The sequence below is a fragment of the Vicugna pacos genome, chromosome 26 (genome assembly GCF_048564905.1).
Source record: "Vicugna pacos chromosome 26, VicPac4, whole genome shotgun sequence".
Taxonomy (NCBI): Eukaryota; Metazoa; Chordata; class Mammalia; order Artiodactyla; family Camelidae; genus Vicugna; species Vicugna pacos.
Window position 1 is genome coordinate 3,389,165 of NC_133012.1, and position 21,274 is coordinate 3,410,438.

At 44.1% G+C, this 21,274-nt stretch overlaps 1 protein-coding gene across 7 annotated transcripts; it reads right to left on the reverse strand.

Moving 5' to 3' along the window:
• Window positions 1-1,265: 1,265 nt before the first annotated feature.
• Window positions 1,266-20,644, reverse strand: AP3M2 (adaptor related protein complex 3 subunit mu 2). 7 transcript variants are annotated; one of them, XR_012064359.1, is made up of 10 exons: window positions 19,859-20,452; window positions 18,762-19,106; window positions 14,119-14,290; window positions 10,788-10,925; window positions 7,045-7,130; window positions 6,679-6,812; window positions 5,034-5,241; window positions 4,664-4,808; window positions 2,837-3,405; window positions 1,266-2,413 (listed from the first exon to the last, which is right to left on the reverse strand). XR_012064359.1 is itself a non-coding variant. In XM_072950197.1 (10 exons), the coding sequence occupies exons 3-10, from the start codon at window positions 19,032-19,034 to the stop codon at window positions 3,305-3,307; spliced, it is 1,257 nt and encodes a 418-aa protein (XP_072806298.1). In that variant the 5' UTR covers window positions 19,035-19,106; window positions 19,859-20,226; window positions 20,588-20,605; the 3' UTR covers window positions 1,266-3,304. The 7 variants fall into 7 exon arrangements, 6 of the variants coding, with proteins under 6 accessions (XP_072806298.1, XP_072806297.1, XP_031547420.1 ...); XM_072950197.1 differs by adding an exon at window positions 20,588-20,605 and having other exon boundaries at window positions 1,266-3,405; window positions 19,859-20,226; XM_072950196.1 differs by adding an exon at window positions 20,461-20,568 and having other exon boundaries at window positions 1,266-3,405; window positions 19,859-20,226.
• Window positions 20,645-21,274: the final 630 nt, after the last annotated feature.

Genomic DNA, 21,274 nt, shown 5'->3' on the forward strand with positions numbered 1-21,274 from the left:
GCTGCATCTCTGGCAGGAATTCGGCTGATTTCATCCCCTCCTCCTTTGCATGACAAGCTTTTCTTCAGATAGTTGGGTCAATGAAATGAACCGGAGCAGTAAGGCCTCCTTTGATGGAGACGCAAAGTTAAAAGGCTCCGACATTCCTCTGAGTGAAGTCCTGGAAACCACAGGCTGGATGAAGACAATTGCTCAGGAGAGGCTGCTGACTGAGCCACAGGGCAGAGTCCCAGCCCTGCCAGAAGGATGCATTTGGATTTTGCTAAAACGCATTCAAAGCACAATGCATCATTACCTGGGGTGGGTGAGGGAATTCAGGATAAAATGTCTGGGACTTGTCAGGGGAAGGAAAAGGGGATAAAGGGAAATTAAATAGTACTTTATTATATTATCTCCAGCTGGTTAACAAAACAAATAGCTGCTAATAGACCCAAAGAACAAGGAAGATTCTCAGAAAACTGTGCAAACGGTTTCAGTGGCTGAAGACCTGGAGGAACTCAGATTTAATCAAAACACCTATCCCCAATCTTAAGTCAGGTTGTCAAAAAGAGCGTCTTAAACTTTGGCTCTATGTTTAACTTTGAAAGTCAAAGACTCACAAAATCCCCAGTTTTGGGATCTTGGAGGGGAAGCTGAAGAGTCCCAAACTCAATTCGCTTTGCAAAACTCTTTCAATTAAAAAAATTAATTTCATGGCTGGCACCGAGTCACCACCTACTGGCCAGAGAGGAAATTACAAGTATTATAAACCGTACCTGGTCACACCCACCATGCTACAGGAACAGCCAGACCAAGGGAAAAGAGGTATTAACGACTTAGGGTGGTTAGCGTACAGAAAGGGACCCACGGAGGGAAATTAGGACAGACACTGGAGAATGACCAGTGTCTACACTTCCCAGGAGCTGCCGTGTGGCTTACCCTCAGATCTCCACTAAAAGTAGGATGACTAGGGCCTCGAATCCCCGCTTCATGCCCACATTAATCAAGCTACAAAGATGGAGAGCACAGGGAGCCGCGACAGGCAGCGGCAGCTTGAACTTGTCTTTCACCCGCTGGGGAAACGGCGTTGGATTGATTTGGTCCCTTGTTCTCATGCCCTTCAACATGCTGTTAACGCCAACGCCCCCAAACTACAAGTGGCTTCCTTCAGGCCTGTTGGCTGCAAAGCGTGGAAGCAGTGAGATCCCCCGAACTGATTTATTTCCTCTTGCCTCCACCGGGGTGTGCACCCGGTGGTCCTAGGACATGAACACTTATGATGTGAAGGACTGGTAAAACTCAACTTTATTAAGGTTTAAACAGGTTTAAATGCTACTGCACATTAAACACGTACGGACCAGAGCAGCTCAGTGGTGTTGCCTGGCATCACTCAGGCTGACACACCGCTGGGTGGAGGGGTCGCCTAGGGGTCTGGGTCCGGTGGGGCCTCCCATGCTAAGGCCTGCAGATCACACACCCCCTTTATTTCTCCTAAGTCCTTCCCTTCAAATTAGGATGAGCTGTCCTGGAGGAAATAACACAGCTGGACTTATAAACCAAAGAATATTCAGGGACCAAGACTGGTGGTTTCCTGTGACGAAGGAAACCCTGAAATCCTCCAGGACCCGGGAGAGAAGTTGTTCCGGTGTTCCGGGATCCACCAGCAGAGCTGTCTCCCTACCATGGCAGGTGGGTGTGTGGCACCCAGAAATCCAGGACCAAGTCTGGAGTGATGGAGGATGAGACACATCGGGGTGTACACGGCACAGTTTATCCCAGGAAGAACCACAAAGCAACATTATTCTGCAGCAAAAACAAGTCCAGCAAGTAGGAAGATAAAGCTAGGGGGGAAAATTGCTGAAGTATCTGGAACCAGGGCTTTAGAGAAAGACTATAGGGTTTGCAGAGCACAAGGTGTTTTTCTCAATGCATGAAACAGAGCAAATATTACTCCTTCAACTATCATTTTAAAAACCTGTCTTTTGTATCAATAATTAAAGGGGTAACGAGCATTCTGAACTGGAATTTCAGTTACTCGTTGGGAAGGCCTGAGCGGCTCCTTCAGCTGCCGTGTTTTTTAAACTGCGCGATACACGAGCAACGTGGCCCACCTTCCGACAGCATCCGGTGTGTTCAAAGATTTAGGGGATTTTGTCTTAAAACAAAAATGGGCTGGTAGATTTGTATTGGGAATAAATATACTACCTGGTAGAGAACAGAAGAGACTCAGGAAACTCCTGGGAGGCTCCCAGGGCTGACCTGGCCTCAGTGGTAAGCTTCCTGTTCACCTGGGGTTACTGATGGAGACACGTTTCCGACGGGAGGCTCCGGCTGCAGGACCAGTCCCGCACTGACAATCCTGGGTCCCAGGGCTGGGACCCCTCCACGAGGAATGAGGGGGCCATCCACTCTCCAATACTGTGCTGCACAAAACCTGGCCGCCCCAGGGGGATGCGATCGGCATCTCTGAAAACTCTCCTCAGGGAGCAGGGAAAGGGTTGGGGAAGTGGAGTCACTGGGATTGTCTGGGGTCAGGGAAAGAGACATTTTGGGCAACCAGTGCTGGGCAGGGGGCGGGTCACCTTCTCATGGGAGGTGACAGACCAAGTGCTAATGGCAAGTGGCGGTCAGCATCTGAAACCTGGTCGGACATCACTGTCATCTTTAAGGGAAAATCAGATTCTCCCGGGGTTTCCATGTCAGTAGTGGACTTGAATGTGGGGAGTTCCCAGCTCATTTCTAGAAGTACAGATGTTTATGTGTGAGTGAAAGCAGAGGGGTTAAAAAGAAGCTACCTCGCCTCTGTTCTCTGCCCCCCTCCCGCCTGTGGGGCTGGCGGGCTCCTCTCTGCCCCCACCTGAGGGTGTCCGCACACCTGGGGCTCCCCTCAGAGCAGAGCCTTCCCTGTCCCTTCCTCGGGGAACATTCATTTTCCTTCCAAGCTTGCTCTCTGTCTAATCTTTCTTTCCACCTTAAAAACAAGAACAAAGTAGTCTTTCCTTGGCTTTGGAGAATTAAAGCCAAGCGAGCAACGAGTGCTAGTCTTCCTCTGGGGGACCCCGCTTAGGACGGTTTGGTATGGAGGCAGGACCGTCCCTCCATCGCCCACCTCTGCCCTGCTGCCGGCGTGTCCAGTTCTGTCCCGGCCTCTCCGGCAACCCCTTTCTCCCTGCATCCGTTCCATGGCACTGAAGGCTGAGGAAAAACAGGAGCGGGTGGGGCCAGAATGGGGCACTGACCTAGGAGATGGGCTGATTGCTTTTGCTTTTAAACAAGGAAGAAATGAAAAAGTGTTCATCACTGTTTGCTCGGCCAAACTCTGCCTTCAGGTTCGGACTTGGAACTTCCCCGCTTTGGTCATGTACTTTATGCCCTTAAAGGGTTTGTACTTTTCTCCATACATATCCAGACGATTCACTTTGAGTCCTGGAAGGAAGGAGGAATAAGACACAGGCATTATTCAAAAGAAGCAGGCGTAAACATATGCATGACTGAGACGTGATGTTGTATGCCAGAAACTGACACACGTTAACTGACTATACTCACTCAAAAAAATAGACAGGAAGAAGCAGGTGGGCAGAACCATGTAGGTTCCTTTCAAATCAAAGAGATTGGTGGCCCAGAGCAGGCTGAGACAGTGAGCCAGAAAATACGTGCCCTGATTTCTGTCACTTACAAGAAGCCGACAGTCTTCACTCTTGGTGGAAACCTGTTCCAACAAAAAAGCTATCCTTTTGGGAGACTGGCTCCTGGTAGGAAGGGCAGAAAGTTCTCTGCAGGCTGAAATGAGGGTAAGAGAAAAAATAAAACCCCTCCCTCCACATCTTTCTCAAGCTGAAGGGGCTGAATGATTGAATCAATAACAAAGTTAATGAACTCAGAATCAAATAAAGTAGAACTGAATGAATAAATTAATGATGGAAAATGATGGATTAATAGACGAATGCCTCCTCAGTTTTCTCAACGTACTAAGAAAAGAACATTTTATACTGTACAGAGCTTTTAAAGTTTATTAAGTGTCTTAAGGTGAAAGAGTTCACCGTTTAAATGAATTCTGATCACTTAAATTAGGCCACGTCTGTTGGTAAAGAAAACCAGAACCTTTGTGTACAGCTGAAGTCACCTCCCATCCATCTTGAAGGGTCGTTCTAAGGATTAGGTAAGAAAATAGATGACAAGAGCCTAAAACAGTGCCGGGCACACAGCGCACGCCCAGCGAGTGGTAACTACTGTTCTTCTTACTGCAGCAGGTACAGACCTCAGGAGACCAACTCAGATCAGCCCGAGGGTTCCAAATGGTAACAGAAATGTGAAATCTTCTGAAACTGGGGGAAAGGTAGGGAAGCCTTCTTTTCAGTGACCAGCTGAGAATGCGGATTCAGCCTCATATTGAAAGCTCTGGGAGCCCCACATTCACCACCCCAGGGGTACTCCACAGCAGCCTGCGAACACTTCTGTCTATCAATATGATTTCCTTCTGGTTTGTGTCTTGGACACTTTTATTCACATCACTCAGGCCAGCCTCAAAGTAAGGATTATAAACTTGCCCAGAAATGTGCCAGGAAAGACTTTACTAAAGATTACGTATCAGGGAATGAAAGCAAACTTTGGAGACAGGGGACGCCCCCCGGGAGGCCTTCTGACATCAGTGCCTTCAAGGCCCCCAAGACTGGAGGCCACTTACCGGAAATGGCCAACTGCTGGATCTTAAACTGCAGGTTAATTGTGGGGTTCTCGTCTGGTTTGGAAGCTCCGGCCTGAAGACTCATGGTCCCCTTCAAACTTGGTAGCTTTTGGGGATTGATTTTTCCTACATCCCAAGACAGCATCTCCAAAGAAACGGGAAAGGACAAGTTACAGTGGAATCTTTATCCGGGGTGCCTGAGCTCAGGCCTCTGTTCACAGTAGCACAAGCTGCCTTTGCGGCATTTTCCAGCAGAGGACACTACTGTTACCATATATTATCTTGAGGAGAAAACAATGCCCCTTGATCAGTCTCCCCTTTCCTTCTATTTACCACATCAGCAACTCCAGCCTCCTGCTCAGTCTCCTACCTTGGTGACAGGGTCAAACGTGTGTGTCCCCTGAGACGGAGTGAGGCTCATGTTCAGGACCCCTTTGGGCATCTGGCTGGTGACAGTCACGCCCTCTATGGTCTTCCCCATGGTCTGCTTAGGGCCCACCGTTATTTCAAAGCGTCCCAGGGAACTACTGTCCCGGAAACTGATGCTGTGTTTGACATACACTGGAATTGCCACCAGACTGGAAAAGAGAGATACAAAAGGCCCCGTGTCATTAACGTACCGGAAAAGTGGCAACATTTCCCTTTTTTTTTCCCCATGCTGGGAACTTTTCCTCCCTTCCCTACTACCTGTCTTACAAAGTAAGCACAAGAAAAAAACCACAGACATCTTTTTTTCTTTTTGTAAAGCTAAGATGCTGTCTAGTAAGTAAACTAACTCTTCCAATGATTTCAATAATATCAACAAAACCAGGGGGAGGGCAGAGCTCAGTGGTGGCATGCATAACTAGCATGCATGAGGTCCTGGGTACAATCCCCAATACCTCCACTGAAAAAAAAATTTTTTTTAATAAATAAATAGACCTAGTCCCCCTCCCCAAACAAACAAAACCCCAAACCAGCGCATATACTCAGTGTCCTCTGAGGAAGGCATGCCACACAAAAATGAGGGGTCACCTTTGTTTTCCTTTGTGACATGCGACCAATGACTTTTTGTACTTGGGGGAGTCACGCACACCTCCTGGACCTTTCACAATTTGTTAAGTGTGCTTTTACCCGGAGAGTCTGATCCTTACAAAAACCCTAAGAGGTAGGATAGGTCCTCACGGTTTGACAGAAGAGGAAATCGCGAAATCACAGAATAATCCTAACGTCATAACGGTTCTCAGCATCTGGTGAGTACTTCCTGTGTGCCTGCTGGTACTACCCTACATGTTTTCCATTATTTCATTTTAACCCTCCAGGAAGAATGCAGTGGGCACTGCTCCTGTCCTGATGATATGAATACTGATGCCCTGACACTTAACTGAGGTTGACTGAGGGCCCAAGGTCATGTAGCCCAAGTACTGCAGGTGCAGCTTAAGCATGAGCAGTCTGATGCCAGAGCCTGTGCTCTTAAGCGCCCAGGTATTTCCTTAAACCATTTATTTTGAGGCTTCGGTGGCTGTGAGCTCTCCTGGCGCTGTTTCATCTGCACACCGTTCACGCTACATCTTCCACTGAAAGCCCTTAGTCTCCACATTAAACAGGATGTCTGAAACCAAAGATCACTAAATTTTATGATTTTTATAGCATAATTTGTTGCTTTTTGAGGGGTTGGAGGGATTGAGTACAGACAGGTAGGTGTTCTCAGATTCCAATTTGAGAAAATAAATGTTCTTATTTAGGCATATGATAATAACAAAAATAACAAAAGCAAAGTGAATGAGAACGCACTTGGGGTTAAGCATTATTCAGATTCTTATTTAATCCTCATAACCAGGTACTTTCATCATTTTCGACTTACAGACACGCAGACAGACGCGGAAAGAAGCAACCCGCCCGAGGTCACCCGATTAGTCAGGACAGAGGCTGGAATTAGAGCCCACGTCACCCCAGAGCCTGAGTCCCCCGTCACTACGGATACTGTTTCTGCGCACACGCATGCGCACGCGCGCTGGGTCCCGAGGACCACTTACTTCTGGGCGCTGACGTGGTAGGAGAGCAGGCGGAAGTTCCCGTCCGGCGGGATGAAGGAGAGGATGCGCTCGGACTCCCAGCGCTTGAAGCGGACACAGGGATGGAAGCTGACGTCGTCCAGCAGCCTGGGGTTCTGGGGTGACAGGCAGCAGTTAAAACACCCGTGTTCCTCTCTGGCAAGTAAGCGAGCTGCTGCTTCCCTTAACACAGATTCTGCGGCTACTTCTAGAAAAGTCCAGCCTGACGCCAGCTGGGTGGCCGTCCTTGCTGACTTCCCCCGGGTTCATCCTCTTCTCGCCCCTCTGCCTTTCGGGAAGCATTTGATTTCCCATCCCCAGAACTGACCCTCTGGCCCGGGGTCTTACCATGAAGGAGAGCGTCAGGTCGGGCATCCCGGTCAGCTTGACGCAGGCATCAATCACCCCCTGGATCTCCGCGGTGATGGTGGAACCTGGGCCGAGGAAGACGGAATAAGGTAAACCCCTCCCCGTCCTGCCCAACTACCATATTTCCTCCCTCCCTCCTCCTTGGACTTTCTCTTTTCCTCCCCGACTTATTTCCTTCCTTCTTCCTTCACTCCCCTGTTGTCTTTCTTCTTCCCTTCTGTCCCTCCATCCAAATCATCGGCCCAATCCAGCTGTCCATCCTTTGAAACGTTTCTCAGCTGCACATCCAGTAGGAGACACGCTGATGCAGTAGTGGGGGTAAGAGAGCCGTGAGGTGGGTACCAGCCTAAAGCAGTTTTCCATCTAGTACCAGAATCGAACAGAACATCACTGTCTCAAAAGACTGAATTTGGATCAGAAACCGCTCTCCCTCAGGACCCCCAGGGGCCTAGCCGCCCAATGGGTGGGATCTTTTGGTCTTTACTAGCAGGGTCTCCCTGCCGCAAGACCTGCTACCCCCTTAAACCTGCTTTTCTCGCCTTCTCCCTCGTGCCTCCTGCGGGTTTCCCTCTGCACAGTCTGTACAGGTCCACACCTTTTCATGGTTCTGAACTTTTCCCACGAACCTGCCATGGTCTCCTTGGGTCACTGGACCTACTTCCTAAGGCTGCAATGTTCACTGCTGGTCAGTTACTTCCTCAGCTTTTCCCCAGGTCAGCCTCACTCTTGCCAGTAGAACAGCTCCACTGGGACGTCACCTAGGCACTTCAAACTCTACGTGCCAAAAAGTGAGTCTGTTCTCTTTGTTCCTGGACCTGCAACTCCTACGTGCCTTTCCTTCATGAGACCATCCACTCCATTGCCTCGGCCAGAAGCACAGATGTATCCTTGACAATGACCACCTCCTCGGCGCCCACATCCCAACAAGGACCCATTCCCATCTTTCCTGTGACTTGGGTCCTTCCATCTCTCTGTCCCTCTCCATCCTCACCACCACTGTGGATGTCTGTATCCTGTCCTGGACTCAACAGCCTCCTGCCTCCCCGGCCCCCAGGCTGCCCCACCCAAGCTGTGCTGCCCATGGAGGCCAGACGGCCACTCCTAGACGACAAATCTCCTCAAGTCACTCCTTATCTAAAAATTCTTCAGTTGCTCCTAATGGTGCTCCTGAAAGTGGCACACGAGACCCTTCATGATCTGGCCAGCTAGGGCTTTGGGGGTTTTGCTTTTTCACTTTTTCATTGAGGTAGAACTCAGAGTGAAATGCATGAACCGTCAGTGCGCGCAGCTCAGTGGAGTTTTACATGTGTACACACCTGGGCACACACCACCCACATCAAGACGTGGACCCCTTTCAGCTTCCCAGCACGGCCCCTCCTGCCCATCCAAGTTCATCTGCGCCCCTAAAATTCAACTTCTATTACCTTAGATAAAGTCGCACCTGTTTGTGGCGGGAGGATAGATCTCAGTGGTAGAGCACATGCTTAGCATGCACGAGGTCCTGGGTTCAATCCCCAGTCCCTCCATTAAAAAAACAAAAAAACTCCATCACCCACATAATTAGTTTTTGTTTGTTTGTTTTGTGGTGAGAGAACTTAAGTTCTATCTTCTTAGCAATTCCAAGTGTACAATACACATGAGGTGACAGATCCGTGAATTTAAGCAGGTGAGGGCAATCCCTTCACAGTGCACATGTACAGCAAGCCACCATCATGTCCACTTTCAATATCTTACAATTTTGTCAATTCACCTCAGTAATGTTGGGGGGAGAAATATACAACTATAGTCTCCGTGCTGTATATTAAACCTCCAGAACTTACTCATCTTGCATAACTGAAACTTTGTACCCTTTGAACAACATCTCCACACGTCTCTCTCCCCTCCTTCTAGCTCACTGCCATTCTACCCTCTGCTTCTATGAGTCTGACTCTTTTAGATTCCACATATAAGTGAAATTGTCCCTGTTTCCATGTCTTGCCTATTGCAAATAATGCTGCAATGAACATGGGAGCGCATATATCTCTTCAAGATACTAATTTCATTTACTTTGGATAAATACCCAGAAGTGGGAATGCTGGACCAGAAGGTAGTTGCAATTTTCTGAGGCACCTCCATACTGTTCTCCACGGTGGCTGGGCCAACTTACACCCCCACCGACAGTGCACCAGGGTTCCCTTTCCTCCGCATCGTTGCCAACATTTATTATCTTTCGTCTTTTTGATGTGAGGGGTGAGGTGATGTCTCACTGTGGTTTTTGATTTGCTTTGCCCTGATGACTGGTGACGCTGAGTACCTTCTCATATATCTGTTGGCCATTTGTGTGTCTTTTTTTTTTTTTTAATATGTCTATTTGGGTCTTTTGCCCACTTTTTAGTCAGGTTATTTGGGTTTTTGTTATTGAGTTGTGTGAGTTCCTTATGTATTTTGGATATTAACCCTTTACCAGATACATGGTTTGCAAATATGTTCTCTCATTCGTAGGTTTTCACTCTGCTGATTGATTCCTTTGCTGTACAGAAGCTCTTCAGTTTGACACAGTCTCATTGGTCTGGTTTTCCTTTTGTTGCCTTTGTTTTTGGTGTCATATCTGAAAAAGTCATTTCCCAGAACCCATGTCTAGAATCTTCTTCCCTGTGTTTCCCATTAGTAGTTTTATGGTTCCAGGTTTTACATTTAAGTCTTTACTCCATTTTGGGTTGATTTTCATATGTGATGCGAGATAAAGGGCCAGTCTTATTCCTCCACGTGTGACTGTCCAGTTTTCCCAACACCATTTACTGAAGAGACTAGCCTTTCCCCGCTATGTTCTTGGCACTCTTGTTGAAGATCAGTTGACTATAAATATATGCATTTATTTCTAAGCTTTCTATTCTGTTTCACTGGTGTATGTCTGTTTTACTATTATTATTTTTTAATGGAGGGACTGGGGATTGAACCCAGGACCTCGTGCACACTAAGCGTGCACTCTGCCACTGAGCTATGCCCTCCCCCAGTGTATGTCTGTTTTTATGTCTGTCTTATAGTTTTGATTACTGTAATTTTGTAATCTGTTTTGAAATAGAGAATTGCGAAGTCTCTCGCTTTGTTCTTGCTTTGGCTATTTGGGGTCTTTTGCGGTTCCATACGAATTTTAGGGTTTTTTTTTTGCCTCTTTCTATAAAGAATACCATTGAGATTTTGATGTGGAGCGCATCTGGGGTTTTGATGGGGATAGATTGCTTTGGGTATTATGACCATTTAACAGTATTAATTCTTCCAATCCCTGAAGACAGCAGGCATTTCCATTCATCTGTTCTCCTTTAATTTTCTTGATCAGTGTTTTGTAATTTTCCGTATATAAATCTCTTTGGTTAAGTTTATTCCTAAGTATTTTATTCTTTTTATTGCTATTGTAAATGAGACTGTTTCCTTAGTTTCCTTTTTGCATAGTTCGTTGTTTGTGTAGACATGCCACTGATTTCTGCATGCAGATTTTGTATCCTACAACTTGACTGAATTGTTTATTAGCTATAACAGTTTTTTGTGGGTGTCTTTAGGAGTTTCTACATGTATGGCTATGTCATCTGTCTCATAATATTTCAGTTCATTCCCAGGACACAGTGCTTGGCACCAAGTCAAAATGAATGACCATGAATGGGGGACAATTCTGATACTAGCAGACACCATCTGAAAGGGGCCTCTCTCTGTTTTCACAGCTCTGTCAATGGCTCAGAGGCACCCACCTGACTTATCAATGATGGCATCAATCTCTTCAATCACATCAAAATAGGCCTCGTTGTTGGTGTATTTCACCCCGGTCCGTCGCCAAGGCACCACCGACAGCTGCCCAGTGGGAAGCTGGTCCCCCACGTTGGTGCTTCCTGAGACAGAGAATATTTGACAATTAGAGAGAACCAGTGATCTCATGACCACAGAACACTTCCCTACAAGTCTCCATGCACATCCACTATTCGTGCACTTAGTTCAAGAATTTTTTTAAAAAAAGACTAGAGTTTTCCCAACTTTTATCTTGGTCACAAAGTCCGTTTTAAAGCTTGTCACCATCTGGTCTGCCTCCTCAAGCAGAATAAAGCTTTAAAAAGGTTACCTGGGAAACAGATGTCATATTTTGGTTTTGAAAGTAACCTGAACTTGGTCTCTCAAATTCCACAATAGCTTGCAGCTTAAATAATGCATTGGCTTTCAGTAGGGATGGTAATCTACATATTGATGTAAAATTTTCACGGGTAGAAACAGTATTCTAGTTTGAGGTGGCTCTTAGGCAGATGTATGCCAGTTCTTAAAGTGTATACATCAACATAGTCTCTCTCATACTAATACTGAAACTTAGGAAAAGAGTATAAATCAGATCATTTCCTGTCTATAAGCACTGAAAATTGATTCCTTGACTTGTTTTTCCCCCACAGGCATCAAAAATACTTTTTTTTTTTAATTCAAAAGTTCTACACTGAAGTTCTGAAATAGAAAAACTAATTTAAAATCTATTTTCTTTGTCTGTAACCTGGATCTTTTTAATCTAAAGAAAGAAATGTTAAACACACGCACATAGCGTGTTTACAGAACATTTCACCTATTCGAAAGTGGTTCTCAGATATCTTTTCTAGATTTCAGTGAGATTCAGGACACTGACTTCATACCATAAATGATTCTGGCACTAACAAAGTTTTTAAGGTTTAAATGAACCCAGAATATTGAAAATTTGTTTTCTTAAAAAGAGGCAGTATGAAAAGAATGCAAAAGTTTTTTTTAGTTTAAAAAAAAGAAACTATTAAAAATTTTAAAATAAGAAACTATAAAAAAAGAGGCAGTAGGTATTAAAATGTATCATCAAGCTATAATAATTAAAGCAGTATGGTAACAAGGCAGAAGAGCCTAAAAACAAACCAAAAATCCAATGACTTAGTACAAGATAAAAATATTTTAAAACAGGGGAAAAGGATAAAGTATTCAATAAATGGTGCTAGGGAAACTGACTGACAATTTTGGAGAAAAAAACATACAGCCTTATCTTATATTGTATACCAATATAATTCCAAATGGATTAAAGAATTAAGTCTAAAAATAAAACCATGAAAGAACTAGAAGAAACTATACTTTTAAAAAAAGAAGACCTTCCCTTCGAGATCAAAAAGACATTCTCCAATATTTTCTTCTAACAATTTTGAAGTTTGTTTGTGTGTGTTTGACTCTTGATCCAACTGGAATTTATTTTGTGTATAGAATGAGTAGGGGAACTTCATTTCTCTTCTGTATCAAAGCTGACTGTCCCAGTACAACATATTTAACAACTGGCCTGGGGTCCACTGATTCGACATCTGAGCACATTTATCTATACCAAATTCCTATAAAAGCAAGTGTCTCTTTCTGGACTTTCTATTTTATCCCAATCATTGTTTATCTATTTATTAATACTATATTTTAATAATATTTAAAAATTACTGAAACTTCATAATATATCTTGAATCTGATAGGACAAATTTTTTTCTCGTTTTAAAAAAAAATTTTTTTCTCCAAAACTGTCCCAGCTCTTCTATCTATTCTATGAAGTTTTGTCTTATGCATTATATGAACTTAATATGCCTTGATATTTGACAGGGCAAATTCTTCCAACCCCTTTGTAATTATTTGTCAGAATTATCCTGGCCATACTTATATATTTATACTTTTTAAAGTGTATTTTTCAATAAGTTTGTCAAATTCCATGAAAACCCCTGTAAACACTGTATATTAAGCAAGATCCCAAATATAAAACCTTAATGAAGCAGTATGATTAATTTGCCAAAATCAAAAAATGTTAAACGTGGCTAAACACCACCTGGAACAATGTTCAGTGACAAGGAGCAGGCTGGGAGAAAAAAATCCACACAGAATATTCAAAACATAAAAAGAACTACAAACCATCGTGTGCATTTCCAGTACATGTGTCAGTTTAATATCCTAAAGTGAAAAGAATTCTCTTAAATTTAAATTATTATTGTAAATTGTATTAAAAAATGAAAAAAGAAAAAATATTTCAACAACCAAAAAATGGGCAAAGGACCCAAAAAGGTGAATCACAATAGAGGGAAAACAGTCAACAAACACTTGAATGGGTTTTAACTTCCTTAGTAATAAAAACAAGTGTGTAAATAATAAGTATCAAACTGCCAAAGTTTTTTAAAATAATAAGAATAGGGTTGACTAGGTTGCATAGGCATTGCTCCTGAAAGTGTAAATTGGTGCAACTTTTCTGAGGGGCAGTTGGGCACAACGCACTGAAGTCCTTAAAATGCAGACACCCTTTGATCCAGTACTTCCATTGCCAGTACTGAAGAGAAATCATTCTAGGTGTGCACAAAGATCTCGGTAGAATAATGCTAATTCATTGTTATTTAAAAGAACGAAAAATCAGAAACATTATAAACAGGGACAGAGTAGATAACTATGGCAGAAAATTGTAACGTCATTGAAAACGAGGCAGGTGAATATTTATCATAATGGGATAACGTTCACAAAACATTCATAAAAGTTAAGTTTAAAAATATCCAAGAGGAATTCGAAAACTGAACCTCTTGGGGAGTGATGGAAAGGTTAGCTGTCTTGATTGTGGTGGTGATTTCATGGGTGTATGTAGCTATCAGAATTCACACACACATACACACATACATATACACACCCAAGAGTTGTTTAAAAAACTATCCATCCATCCATAATCTGTCTAAATAGAGAAGACAAAAAAATATATACACCAGTATGTTAAAAATGTGGCGGGATTATGAGTTATTCTCATGTTCTTTGTGCTTTTCTGTATTTCTGACATTCCTACGATAACCATGGGCTGTAATTAGAAAGAAAACGATTTTAAAAGGAGAACAGTTCATTCTGTCATTGAAATCAGGGTATTTTCTATATAACAGAAAAATATTTCAGGTTATCCTCACAAGACTATGAAGAGCAAGATGAAAGCACTTGGACATTTGAGATTCCCAAAGACAAGCACTCAGAACAGCACACGACACTGGACTAAGCCCCACCCAAGACGCCATCGGCCTTTGGTGGGCGCCCCCTCCGTACCTGTGATGGTGTTGACAACGGTGCGAAGGATGGTGGGAGGCTTTATCAGTTCCTTGAGGATGTTCGACTCCGTAGCCAATGGAAATCCGTTGTCAAGCATTTCTTCCAGTACCTCATAAACCACCACCACATTGTCCTTTATCACTGGCTCCGAACAGACTCCAAAATAATCCTGATGAAAACACAGTATGTATACGTATTTATCACTGAGATTGCAGTGAGTGAAGGAATGTTCCCCGAGAGCAGGGATCTGGCCCTGTGCACGTGTCTCCTCTGTTTCTGGGATATTCTTCTCTAGTCAGTGAAGGAGGTGTCAGCACAGTCCCGCAGGCAGCCCAGTTCAGTAGAACGAACACTGGCCTGGGTTACAGTACTAGTGCCATTAACGACTCCTTTCATACGCTAGAGGAAGCCATTTAATCTCTTCGGGCGTTTCTTCAACTAATAAAATAGAAAGAATATAAAACTGAATCTAGACTATCGTATGTGCCATGAATATGAATTTGAAAGAATTATGCAAAATGATACCTGATATGATACAGATTGGCCTGAAAAATCTTTTTAGCCCTTATTTTTATACTATTTCTTAATATTTACACAGCAAATAAGATTTGGGAGGGAAATAAAATGAAATGAGGGGGGTGAGCTGGCACACCAGGAAACCTCTCTGGATCATTCCTACGAGATGCCAGGCTTCTCATAAGACTTTGTTCTTTTACTAACAAAGGTTAAACTTAGATACTAAATTATCTGGATTGTGGAAAAAGCACTGGAATCCAAGTCAGAAGGCCTAGGTAATAATCTTTTGTTTTTAATTGAAGTATTGTTGATTTACAATGTTATGTTAGTTTCTGGTGTACAGCATAGTGATTCAGTCATATTTATGTTTTTATATATTAATATATATGATCCATATATATATTCTTTTTCATATTCTTTCTCATTATAGGTTATAAGATATTGAATATAGTTCCCTGTGCTGTACAGTAGGTCCTTGTTGTTTGTCTGTCTTATATATAGTAGTTTGTATCTGCTAATCCCAGACTCCTAATTTATCCCTCACTGACCTTTTCCCTTTGGTAACTGTAAGTTTGTTTTCTATGTCTGTGAGTCTGTCTCTGTCTTGTAAATCAATTCATTTGTCTCATGTTTTTTAGATTCTACATATAAATGATAACCATGTGGTATTTGTCTTTCTCTGTCTGACTTACTTCACTTGGTATGATTGTCTCTAGGTCCATCCATGTTGCTGCAAGGCCTGGGTAATAATCTTAATTGTCACTTACTAGATTAAGGCATGCTAACTAATTTGGGTCTTGATTTCTCCAATAGTAGAATCAGGATAATACCACTGGGTGCAGGGGGTTGTAAAAACTAAACATGATGGGTTAAATGAGAATAATGTGTAGAGAACAAACTTACAGTTACCGGGGGTGGGGGGGTAAAGTGGGTGGGAAGGGATGAATTGAGAATTTGAAATTGTTCACCTCTTGGGGAGTGATGGAAATGTTAGCTATCATGTTTGTGGGTTGTGACGGTGGTTTCATTAGTGCATACGTCTATCAAAATATTTTTTTAAATTAAAATTAAAAAAAGAGTATGTGTGCAAGTGCTTTGTCAACTATATAGCACAACATAAACCAAGATGCATGATGATGAAATGATGTGGGGAAATGCTTGTTGCCGCTTCGTGCGCCCTTCCCAGCAACGTCAGCACGCCTTCTGCTGGGCCTCTCAGATGACTCATCCACTGAAGGAAATTTGCCCCCTTTTGAGAAAGCTCATTCTATTCATGGACAGCGCCACTTATTAGAAAGTTCTTTCTCTTGCTAAACTGACATTGGCATCCTAGATCTGCCTTACAGAACAAGTTTATGTAACAGCCTCTCAGTTCTCTGAAGACAAGGACAAGCTTTGACTTCAATTTTCCTTCTCAGGGCCCGAACTCCCTGTTTGTTCCTCCTACTGCTCATGTTTTGGTAGGGTTCTAGACTGTTTCCTTGTCTTGCCATTTCTTTGAATATGCTCTAATTTTGCAAGAGTCTCCTCAAATTATGATACCCAAAACTGAACACAGATTCCGGATATGATCAAATTACATCAGATGATGTCAATGATCAGAGACATTCCAATATCTAGGAGCACTTAGGAACCAGGACTGTGTTTCTAAAACAAACAAAAAAATTTCTTCTTAAAAAAAAGGAGGAGGGGGGAGGGTGTAGCTCAGTGGTAGAGCACATGCTTAGCATGCATGAGGTCCTGGGTTCAATCCCCAGTAGTTCCATTAAAAAAAAATAATAATTAAATTAAAAAAAAACCTAGTTACCCCCTCTCAAAAAAAAAAAAAAAAGAGGATTGAAGGGGGGAAAAGTTACACATTTCCTTCTCAAGAGTGATTTTATTTTGAAAAATAAAACACTTCACCCGATTTTATAAATCAGTGGTTGAAAGGAGACTCGTGAGTATGGCAAAGGTTGACGGCAAAGTGTGTGCAATTCATTCTACGTCTGGAACCCTTCTGTCACAGTCCAGCACTGGAGGACTAATGCAGGCCGAGGACACCCAACAGATAACACATTACCATCAGGATGCGACCGTTTACTTCTAACAAGGGCTTCAAAAATGTCAAGCTCTATATAATCTAGCAATCCCACTCCTGGGCATATATCCAGAGGGAACCTTAATTCAAAAAGACACATGCACCCCAATGTTCAGAGCAGCACTATTTACAATAGCCGAGACATGGAAACAACCTAAATATCCATCAGCAGATGACTGGATGAAGAAGCTGTGGTATATTTATACAATGGAATACTACTCAGTCATAAAAAAGAATAAAATAATGCCATTTGCAGCAACGTGGATGGACCTGGAGATCGTCATTCTAAGTGAAGTAAGCCAGAAAGAGAAAGACAAATACCGTATGATATCACTCATAAGTGGAATAGAAAAAAAAGACAAATGAATTTATTTACAAAACAGAAACAGATTCATAGACATAGAAAACAAACTTACAGTTAACAGGGCAGGAAGCGGGTGGAAAGAGATAAATTGGGAGTTTGAGATTTGAAGATACTAACATATAAACTACATAAACAATAAGTTTATACTGTATAGCACAGGGAACTATATTCAATATCTTGTAACTTATAGTGAAGAAGAATATGAAAACGAATATATGTGTGTTCCTATATGACTGAAGTATTGTGCTGTACACCAGAAACTGACACAACATTGTAAACTGACTAGACTTCAATAAAAATATATTTTTAAAAACATCAAGCTCTAAAGTCCTAGACTTCCAAACTAGCTGCTTCACTGTTTTCCCCAGTTCCTCTGTGGTTTCAACTAAATGAAACACCTTTTCTCACTTCCTTCTTGTAAGAAGTTACATAATATCACTATGGAGTTCTCAAGCAGAAGTGGAGTTTCGCCAAGGAGACCGTTAAGTCAGAGCCGGGTTGAGCATCGTATGTGGGACTCAGAAGAAGAGCCGTCAAAGATCTAAACTGCTGGGTCTTTCTCCTTCCAGTTCCTCCACGGACTGGGGTTTAGAGTTCTCAGGTTTTCACCGTGTGGAGGAACCAGCATGCCACTGGAATCCCAGAACAATACTACCAGAAAGAACTGGGGGGGAAAATTTTTAAAAATATATTTAAATTCTTTGGGGATGAAAGCTGTTCTAAACATGTGATCTACACACGAGGGCAAATGAAGGGACTCTTTGACTTGCTTTTTAATTTACCGTAATGTCTGAGTCCTCATTCTCTCCTTCTCCAGTCCCACAATTTCTATATTCATGTGACTGATTCCCTACCTCACATGATGCAGAAGTTAAACCAAAGGGCCCCTGATTCTACTTTATTACCGACTTATGCAAATAACCACAAAAGTTAGAAGTTGAGCGACTCTTTCAGGGAGAGGATTCACTGTCTGGATCCAGGGTCTGGGCAAGCCTAGAATCCTGTGTTATAAAGGGTGCTGACATCCTATTACAACAGACTCCCCCCTCCCCAAGAGCTTCCAGTCTATTCCTGAAAGAACTTGAAAACTGTATCTTGTAAAATGTGTCACTTAAATTCTCACGGGAGCAGATTTTCTAATCTTAAATTTGCAACAAGAGCCCATCACAGGTATTCAAATGCTGTGGATAGGCACCCCAAATCCAGGATGAAGTATAGATTCACCAATGACCCCTGCCAGGAGGAGTGAAACAAGCATTATTTAGCTTTTTCTACCTAAAAATACATGTCTTTACACACTCACCACTTTTTGATGCGACTCAAAACAATGTTAACAACGGTTAACATCAAGTCCACCATAAATAAATCTAAACTCCTCAGACTTGTGAATAAAAAGACAATTCCAATATCTAGAACTGAAATGACTGTATACAATCATACCAAGTAGGGTGGCTTCTCGGGCAACAGGTTCAAAAGTCTACAATTTGTCATTTTAGAAATGCAGCCAATTCTGTTTATTGAATAAACAGAAACAAGACTCTTATCAGATGGGAGAGGAAGTAAGTCATGTCAGAGTTTTGATTTTTGGCAAAGTTCCTTAATTGAGGCTGAATACAAGGGAAACAGAACCATAAAGCCACTCTGTCACCTACAGGCATGCGCCCCCTCACATCCACGCACCTGAAAGGTGTCCACCACTCGGTGGAGAAACTCAATCACGAAGAGGGGCGGGACCTCTGTCTGGACCACAGCCACAAAGAAGATCTTGTGCCGGTACACACTTAAGAGATAGTGGTGAGGGGTGGGGATGACAGGTGGGACGTTTTCAGCCTCCGTCGCTCGCTCCTGTGCCTCGAAAAAGTAATCACAAACAGAACGGCTGACCACACTTTTCCAGTGTTTCTCTAGGAAAATATCTCCGGAGGAGTTGATCAAGAACAGGCTATGAATCATGATGGAGACCGTTAGTGAGAGAGGAGAGTCTTTTTCGGTCCGAAAGCCTCAGGACTCTGCAAATTTTCAACTCTAGAAACAAGAGATGCTGTGGTCAGTTCCACTCACCCCAAACACCCTCCCCACATGTCCAGCAGCCCAGTCTTCTTACCCACCTTTCAAGGATAGACTCAAGTCTTCCGCTCCTACAGGAGCCTGAAATACCCCGCTCTAGAATTCATAAGGACTCTTACCAGCCATCTCCTTTGTCAATCAGTCAGAGACTGCCCCGTTATCCTTATCACTGCCTGAATCATATCCAGTTTAAATTCAGCTTAATTTTTGAGTGCCTATTTCTTAAACTGGACTGGAAGCTCCTTGAGAAAAAAAAAAAGACCATGCCTTCTGTTTTTTGTTGCCTCAGGGCACAGTGCCACCTTGTATACAAGAGGACTTCAGAGAACACTGATGAGTTTCATGTATCTGGCACTAACTCTCACACACACACACACACACACACACACACACACACGAAGAAATGTTTAAAACTGTGCAGTGTCATAGGGTAGCCATCAGCCAAATGGGGCCACTGAGCACTTAACATGTGGCTGATCCAAACTGAGATGCCCTGTGAATATGACATACATCAGATTTTGAGGACTTTGTATGAAAAAAAGAATTTAAGATAGCTTACCAATAACTTAGTATTAATTTAATTAATCAATAATATTAACTTAATAAGGATTATATTTCATATTGATATTTTTATATCAGGTAAATAACATATACGAAAATTAATTTAACCTTTTTTTTTTTAATACGGTTACTAGAAGATGTAAAATTACATAGTAGGTGGGTCACTGCATAGCTGGGTCCTCATTCTTTCCTTCTTCTCGAGACCCGCAGTCCTTCATGGAACGGAGATGTCGTGGTCTTTATTCATTCAGATCCTGTTCTCTACGTACTTGTTATGCACAAGGCTGGATGCCTTTTTTTAATAAATCCATCGGGGGGATCCTACGGTGCCCCTAGTTCTCAGTCCTCAGAATCAGGCGGCTGCGCTGAAACCCAGCTGTGGCCGTCCCGTGAACTGGCCCAGGTGGTCACACCGCAGAGGCCTGCTGTACCAGGTGGCGCAGGACGAGCTTAATCCCTCTGCCCGCGAGGGAGGGAGGGGGCGGCGAGAAGCCACGCTGTCCCGGCGCAGAGGCGGCTGCCAAAGAGGGTTATTTTTGTGCAGGTCGCAGCCCAACCGCCTGCAAGCCAGTGAGGATGGAGGCCGCTCGGGGCGGAGGTGGCCGGGGGCGGACTGAGGTGTGCGCACAATCCAGGGCGGAAAAGGGTCACCAGCCTGCGCACCTGCGTCGCCATGGCAACAGTGTCCTCTCCTCCCCCAGCCCTCGGGCCGGAGCGGGCCACCTCCCCAGCCCGGGACTGAGCCCCTCACCTCTCCCCGCAGCATCCTGCAGCTCAGAGGGTCCCTCCGGCGGCATCCCGTGACCTTGTCCCGGCCCCGTGCGCCCCCAGCCCCGGCCCCGCGCGCCCAGGCCCACCCCGGCCCCGGCTCTCCTCACCCGGCTCGCTCTTCGCATCGCCCACCGTTCGGCCGCGAGGACAGGCCCCGCCCCCGGTCGCCCCTCCCCGGGAGCACCAGCTGCCGCTCGCCCGCTGATTGGCCGGCCCGCGGGACTCGCGCCAGCGTCCCCCGCGACGGGAGGTCTGGAGGCCGCTGATTGGACGTCGGTGAACCGCTCCTCCCCTCTGATTGATCGCTGTTCGCGGCTCACCCTGCTCTCGGCCTCGAGCCTCCAATTGGCCCTTGTTCAGGCTTCGATAATCTCCGATTGGTGCAGCTCTGGGGTTCTGAGCCCTGATTGGCTGTCGTGAACAGCGAGCGGACGCCTGGCTTCTAATCACCCAGTCACAAAGGGCCCGTGCAGCTGCGCTGCCACCTGCGTACCGCGAAATGCGCCTCGAAGAGGATGCGAAAAAGTGTGATTTCCAGGGCACGATTTATCGAATAGTATGTCATAGATGATAAGTCATGAGCAGTGATACCTACTCTCCATTAGCTAAGTGCATTTTAAAAAAGACGTGATGCTTTTTCATTTATGTACATTGAGTAAGGTAAGGGCGATTGGCTGTAGAGCGTCCTATCAAGAGCTCTGGACCTGGATTCACGAGGCCTCTTCCAGCCCCAGCTGGCCCACCACCTGCTTGACCTTGCGCAAGGCACTTAACCTTTCAGAGGCTCAGTTCCC